This window comes from Alexandromys fortis, unplaced genomic scaffold (assembly GCF_014885135.2).
Source record: "Alexandromys fortis isolate MF-2015 unplaced genomic scaffold, M_Fortis_MF-2015_v1.1 scaffold_1, whole genome shotgun sequence".
Lineage (NCBI taxonomy): Eukaryota > Metazoa > Chordata > Mammalia > Rodentia > Cricetidae > Alexandromys > Alexandromys fortis.
The window spans coordinates 11446479-11453786 of record NW_026067927.1 but is presented as its reverse complement, the minus strand read 5'-3'; the positions used below and the strand labels follow the sequence as shown (position 1 = coordinate 11453786).

The 7308-nt window shown below is 37.5% G+C and overlaps 1 protein-coding gene across 1 annotated transcript in view; it reads left to right on the top strand.

Moving 5' to 3' along the window:
• Positions 1 to 6134, top strand: part of Terb1 (telomere repeat binding bouquet formation protein 1) — a 34557-nt gene extending 28423 nt beyond the window's left edge. Inside the window, exons 14-16 of the mRNA XM_050144559.1 lie at positions 515 to 580; positions 4795 to 4917; positions 5511 to 6134. Coding sequence (XP_050000516.1) covers positions 515 to 580; positions 4795 to 4917; positions 5511 to 5698 — 377 coding nt within the window. The 3' untranslated portion in view covers positions 5699 to 6134. The remainder of the gene's footprint in view (positions 1 to 514; positions 581 to 4794; positions 4918 to 5510) is intronic.
• The last annotated feature ends 1174 nt before the right edge of the window (positions 6135 to 7308 follow it).

Below are 7308 nucleotides of genomic sequence, written 5' to 3'. Positions count from 1 at the left end.
AAAAAAAAAAAAAAAAAAAAAAAAGAGAGAGATCTAGGTGTGGTGGCACATGTCTTTTATTTTCAGTACTTGGGAAGCAGAGTTAGGCAGATCCCTGAGTTCAAGGACAGCCTGTTTTACATAGCTAGTTCTTGGACAGCTGGGGCAACACTGAGAAACCCTGTTTCAAACCTAAAACCCCCAAAAAGTCAGTCTGGGGAGATGGCTCAGCAGTTAAGAGTGGTTAACTGCTCTTACAGATGATCCAGGTTCATTCAGTCTCAGCATCACAACCATCTGTAATTCCAGCTCCAGGGAATCAAACACCCTTTTCAGGCACACATGTAGTATGCATACACACATGCAGGCAAAACACTCACACACAGTAGGAAATGTAATAAAAAACAAAATTACTTCTAGTTCACTTAAGGATTCCCACTAGAAGAGGATAAGACGTATCATACTATAATAGAATTGATATATGACTACTTAGATTGATATCCTAAGTATACTAAATGTTTTCTATATTTTTCAGAAATTTTGCTGACCCCCCGTAGAAGAAGACAACTTAGTAAAGTGTCTACTGCCACTGAAGGACTAAGTGAATATATTTAATTTTTAAATAAGCTTAAATCCTACATATTTCTAAAAAGAGAGCAGATCAGTGACTGTTCTCATTAATTAGTTAAAGTGATAACCCTTGTCTTATATGAGATTATACCTACTGAGAAGAGACAACCTTTTCCTCTCTATGGTGTTTGTTTACTTGCTGCCTGACACCTGGGGAATTCTCTCTAGGAAACAGGCATTCCTTTTTATTTATTTTTTTTAACTGGCTTTGTAGATTTTATTTTGATTTTATGTGTATGATTATTTGCCTGCATGTATGTATGTGCACCAAGTGTATGTAGTGTTCATGGAGGCCAAAGACGATGCCAGATCTCCTAAAACTGGAGTTGTAGAGGGTTGTAAGCCACTGTGTAGGTGCTAGGAATTGAACCCTGGTCCTCTGGTGCTCTTAACCACTGAGCCATCTCTCCAACCCTGACATTTATTAAACATCAGATACATGTTAGGTGTTTTATAGATATTATGTCCTTTGATTGTGTTAATTATCATTTAGAAATCACAGGACTTAGATTCAAATGCAAGACATCTAGAAATGCTTGTTATATCTGGTTCAAATTTCAAGAAAGTTATTCTGTATACAAGTACTTCAAAGAGACATTATAGAAGGCTTCTGCTCATAACTACTGAATTTTAAACAATAAAAATTAAAGAGACAAATGGAGTAAATTAAGTTTCTCTTTTAAAATAAAAATCCTTAGTAAGTTAGCTTATAGAATGCTAAGGAATGGGAGATGAGTCAGCTGAAGTGTTTGCTGTACAAGCGTGGGGATCTGAGTCTGGATCTCTAGCGTCACATAAATGCGCGACATGGGGGTACATCTGTAGTTTAGTGCTGGGAGGGCAGAGACAGGCAGATACCTCCCCGAACCAGCAGGCTATCCAGTCCTGCCAATAGGTGAGTTTCAGGTTCAGCTAGAGAACCTGTCTACAAGATTTAGGTGGCAAGCAATAAAAGGAAGAAACCCAACATTGACCTCTGACTTCCATACATACTGATTGATTGATTGTGTAATTTTAATTTAACTGTAAGGTTAGTGTTTTTCACTTTTCATCATTCCAAATTTATCAGAGAGATTTCAAGAGTGTTATCATTTTCTTCTAATCCTAGGAAACTAATACCTTCAGGTTAAGAAAGTGCAGTGGGGTCTCATTAGTGTCACCTGAAGATTAGTAATATCAATGGAGCTACTCTGTTGTTTAGTACAGATTGTGAACTTGTGTATTCCACAAGCATTTTGTCTCATTTAGCATTTATTTGGTTATTTTTACTGCCAAACCTTGAAAGCTACTTAAAATTCACTTTATATATCTTGAGGCTTTCTCTGCATTAAAAGTTATTTGTGGAGCTGTAGAAGTAGTTCAGCAGTTGAGAGTGCTTACTGCTCTTGCACAGTCCATGGGTTTTATTCCCAGTACCCATATCAGGTGGTTCACAACCACCTGTAACTCAAGTTCCAGGGGATCTGACACCCTCTAGTCTCCGAGGGCACCTGCACTCATGTGATGCACATAAACTTATGTAGACTCATACATATACATAAAAATAAATAATTTTTTTTTTAAGTTTTCATAGCCTGGTGGTGGTGGTGGCGCAAACCTTTAATCCCAGCACTCGGGAGGCAGAGGCTGGTGGATCTCTGTGAGTCTGAGGCCAGCCTTGTCTACAGAGTGAGTTCCGGGACAGCCAGGGTGGTTACACAGAGAAAACTTGTCTTGAAAAAACAAAGAGAGTTCTTCATGTAGAGACAGGTGTGGTGGTGTGTTCCCATAATCCAAGCCCCCAGGAGGCAAAGGCATGAGAATTGCTGAAATTCAAGGCCAGCATGGTCTACATAGCAAGTTCCAGACCAGCCGGAGCACACACACAGCCAGATCCTGTCTCAAAAAGTAAAATATAAAACCAACAAAAAGGTTGTTTTTGTAAGTTAAAATTAAGTACAGTGCCACTCTTTTAGATACTGAGTAGCTCAGTCTCCCAAATGCTGGGATAACAGGAATAAAGTGCTGTTCCTGGCAAGGAATACCAATTTTTCCAAATAATAGTTTCTGTAGTAGCTATTACAAAATGGAAACTTTGTCCCATACAGACATGTTGCACTTGGAAATTTTGTTCTTAGTTCAGGATGGTGGTGCATGCCTTTTATCTCAGCACTCAGGAGGTAGAGGCAGGTAGGTCTCTGTGAGTTTGAGGCTACAAAATAAGTTTCAGGACAGCTAGAGCTTTTACAGAGAAACTTTGTCTGAAAAAAAAAAAGAAAAAGAAAAAAAATATTCTTGGCAAGGACTTGACATCAAATTATCAATAGATTTTTTTTTCAGTAGTATCTTCAATGTAAATAAATAACTAAAAATTAGTCTATAATTAATTTATATTGAAAAATAATCAGCAAGCCTCATGTAAATGGGCATAATTATGGTTATATACTAATTATGCAGAGTGATCTTATATACTGTTATGTGACATTGACTTCAAATACCAAATACTTATTTTAGTAGGTTAGACTTAGTTAATTGAAAATAAGCAGTTAATAACTTGCCAGCTTTGTTAGAATTTACAAGAATATTTTGAAGAAGTATTAATTTGAATCTTAATCTCTCTCTTTTTTTGCTTTTTGTTTTGCTTTGTTTTTTTGCGGCAGGGGTGGGAGTGGGGTGGGGGTGGGCAGGGTTTCTCTGTGTTGCCCTAGTTGTCCTAGAACTCACTCCGTAGACCAGGCTGGCCTTGAACTCACAGAGATCCGCCCTGCCTCTGCCTCCCAAGTTCTGTGATTAAAGGTGTGTGCCACCATTGTCCAGTTTAATCTCTCTTTTAAGTCAAACTATGAATATTTAGTATGGGATCATTTTTCCCCTCTTGATTAGTTTCCCTTTCATATTAGGTGTCTCACTACCATTCATTTAACTGTACTTTATTCATGGATTTGAGCCTGTCATTTTGAGGAATACCATGTAAGTATTGATGACTCCTCCAAAGCTCTTTCTAGGATGACTTGCTGTGTTGAGAGAATTTGACAAGTAAAAACTTCTAGAATTAAGCCCTCTCTCATTTTCTTCTGTAACACACAGTGGATATTAAGAATAGCACTGAGGCTGGGTGTGTGACTCATGTCTCTAATCCCAGAACTAAGGCAGAAGGCTCATAAGTTTGAGGCAAGTGTGACTATATAGCAAGACTTTTTAGAAGCCTAAATAATAATAATAATAATAATAATAATAATAATAATAATTTTTAATTGTACTCAAAAGGCCATGTAGTGAAGCCTTGAAGTGCAGAGTCTTTTTCAAAACTACCCAGTCCTCTGCTGTAGAATTTGTAAGTCAGGAAAATGGTAGTATTGGTGGAAATGGGGGGCTTTATGTGAACAACTTTTAAGGCCTTAGTATCCTAAAAGTTATAACCTTCCTAGTCCTGATTACAAGGAGATCAAGTCATTTATCAAATGAAACTTCAAAGAAACTTGGGGTAACAACAGTTTTCCAGCATTCCCAAAACTAAGGTGTAACTTCATATACAAGTTTTGAGATAGTTTTATCAATAATAACTTTTCTATTAATAAGTACTGGTGATTGCCTACTGTATCTGAGATACTCTTCTGAACCTGGGCAATACAGTGGTAACTAAGCTACTCAAAAGTCTCACCCTTCATGGAGCTTGCATTTTAAATACTAACTACTAATAATAACACTGACTTCTCAGCTTCTGCTGGGAAGATGTTCTCTTTTGTTTTAAACCATCGCATTTACCTTAGGAAGGTAGACAAATGGCCAGCACTGTTTGTTTGCAAGTGTCAAATTTTATACATCCATCCCTTATATAGTAAGTAGCATCCTCAAGCAGAAATGCTGAAACGTGTCTCTCTGGCATCTGTCTACAATGCCACACAAGTTATTAGTGAACTCCAAAGTGGGAGGAAACCATTCCTGGGACTGGAGAGACAGACCAGCAGTAGAAGTGCTTGCAGCTAAGCTTGATGACCAGAGTTTTATCCTCAGAACCCGTATCAAAGTGGAAGAAGAGAACTGACTCCACAAAGTTGTTCTCTGTTCTCCACATGCATGCCATGGCATGAGCATGTCCATACATATCACACGCACACACAGTAATAATAAAATTGCTTCCTTATAATTGTCACCAGGAGATAACTGAAATAACTGTTTACCGGCTGTGTATTCTTTCTGTTATAGAAGCTATTCATCAAAAACCAGATAGTCAAAAACTTCCGGGTTTGGGGGAACATGCCCATAATACCAGCATTCCAGAGGCTAAGGCGAGAAGATTCCGAGTTCCAGGCGAGCATGGACTACATAGTGAGTTTGAGGCAAGCCCATGCTACATAGGAAAAGCCTGTCTCAGAAGAAAAAAAGCGAAGAGAAAAGAAAACCTACAGACTTCTTTTTCCATTATGTAACCCATTTTGCTTTCATGTTTTGATAAGCTGAGCACCTCTTATAGACAGTACATCTGTTTTATTTTTTAAGTGAACTTCAAAAGACTTATTAAAAACAATGAAAACTGGTATTCAAAATAACAAATGTTATTCTCTATTCTGTGAAGTTATGGAGCCTTTGAGAAGACTGTATCTGTAAGATAGTTAAGATGTTTGTTAACCATCCTCACAGCAATGCTGCATTAAAACCTAATGTTTATAAACTTGTTTTTTGATTGATAGATGTGGATAGTGTTTCAATGATTAAATTATAATATTAATGAAATTACAGTGGTAGCACCTCACTTAGTGATTTATTAAACTGAAGTAAATGACCATTTGAAAAGTGTCTCTGGCATTGAACTGTCTTATTCTGTAGTTTATATCTAGGGAATAAGTTACACATTTATTTGAGTTTTGGGATTTCTTATTTCAGCAAGTATTAATATATTCTACAATTTCCATTCATTACAGGAAAACGAAGAATTCGTAAAAACTTTACCAAAGAAGAAGTAAATTATCTTTTCCATGGAGTTAAAAAAATGGGAAATCATTGGAATTCAATTTTGTGGTCTTTCCCCTTTCAACAAGGACGAAAGGCTGTAGACCTTGCTCACAAATACTACAAGCTGATCAGAGGCCCCAACTGTGCAGCCATATGACTAGAAGAGACTCAAGTTTTTTGTTTGTACTCTTAAAATAGAATTTCTTAGAAGATATCAAATGTTAACTATTCTTCTAACTCTTAAGAGACAAGATATGAGAGTTAAAATGACTTTTGCGATATAAACTCTTCAAAATGTTACAATAATTTATAAAGCAAATGCGTTTTCAGAAATGTGAAAATTAGATAGAATTTTTCCATGAGGCCAAATATGTTGTGCCTTTAATTTTCCTTATAGTCAAAGAACATAGATCAGAAGAAAAAATTAGCAGCCTTTAAACATTACTTAACGTTATATTGCCATAAATACTATATGAAACATTTGCTTTTCAATATTTTTGCCTAGTGCCAGTGTTCACTCTAGAACTCAGTTTCTCAAGCTGTTCAACTAAGGCTCTCACCCAACAAATAAATGTTTGCCATTTGTTAAATGATTCCTCTTCTAAAGGTCAATTATGAGGTTGTATTAGTACTCTCATATTCTCTGATCAAATTCTCATTTTGCTGTATGTTTACTTGCTTTGTTTATTCATTACATTGTATTGGTTTATCGTGTATTTGGGCACATGTGAAGGCCAGAGAAAACAACGTGCAGAAGTTAGTTTTTCCCTTGCACTCTGTGCATCCTGGGGGTCGAACTCAGTTTGTCAGGTAAGGCAGCGAGTGCCTTTATCCAGCAAGTCATCTTGCTTGTTGCTTTAGTTGTTTTATGGTGTCTCTCATTTCCTCCTCCCGTTTTTCCACATCATTTTTGCCTCTTGTTAATGAGCCTCAGCTACTTCACGCTATAGCAGGTCATATCCTCTGATGAGCTCAGTCACTGTTGGACATACTGTTGTCTATTTGTAATGTATGCCTTAGAAAGGGCTCAAGTTTTCTCCTAAGCTATGCCCAATTTTATGAACCTAATTTTGATGTCTTTTGACCAGCTTTCCAATAACAGCTAATATAGTTACACCTTTTACATTATAATTGGAATCATTTTCAAATAATTCTATCCTGTTGGGTTAGTTTGTGATATGATATGATCTTATGTAGCCCAGGCTGGCCTTGCACTTGCACTCACTGTATACCCTAGAATGACCTTTGTTTTTGTTTAGCAGATCTGGAATTTGCCCCTAGAACATTATGTTTGCTAGTCAGATGTTCTCCCACTGAGTTACAGCTCCGGCCCTGGTTTTGTTTTTGAGACAGTATCTCACTATGCAGCCAGGCTCCTTTTGACCTCATTATTCCCCTGCCTTAGCATCCCAAGTGTTGTTGGGATCACAGGTTTCTGCCTCCAAGGCCAGTTTGTGGGATGCTAGGAATGCATCCCTGCCCCAGCACTGTTAGCTGAGTGGTATCTCCAGCCCATGGATTGTTTTTTGTTAAACTCTACTATAGGACTGTAAGAGCTCATGTTCAGTTTCTCATTTTGTTAGATTTAGTCTGTGCTATTTGTCATCCAGTGTTTTTGGAAACACTTCTGTGTCTGCTTATGTGAGTGTGCTGCTGCACTGTCCTCTAAATATCAGATGACACCCTGAATGGGCTATTGGAAAGCCCTGGCATCTCTGGTAGCCCCTTCTCTCCACACCAGGCCAGCCTCCTCTTTATTTTTCAGAC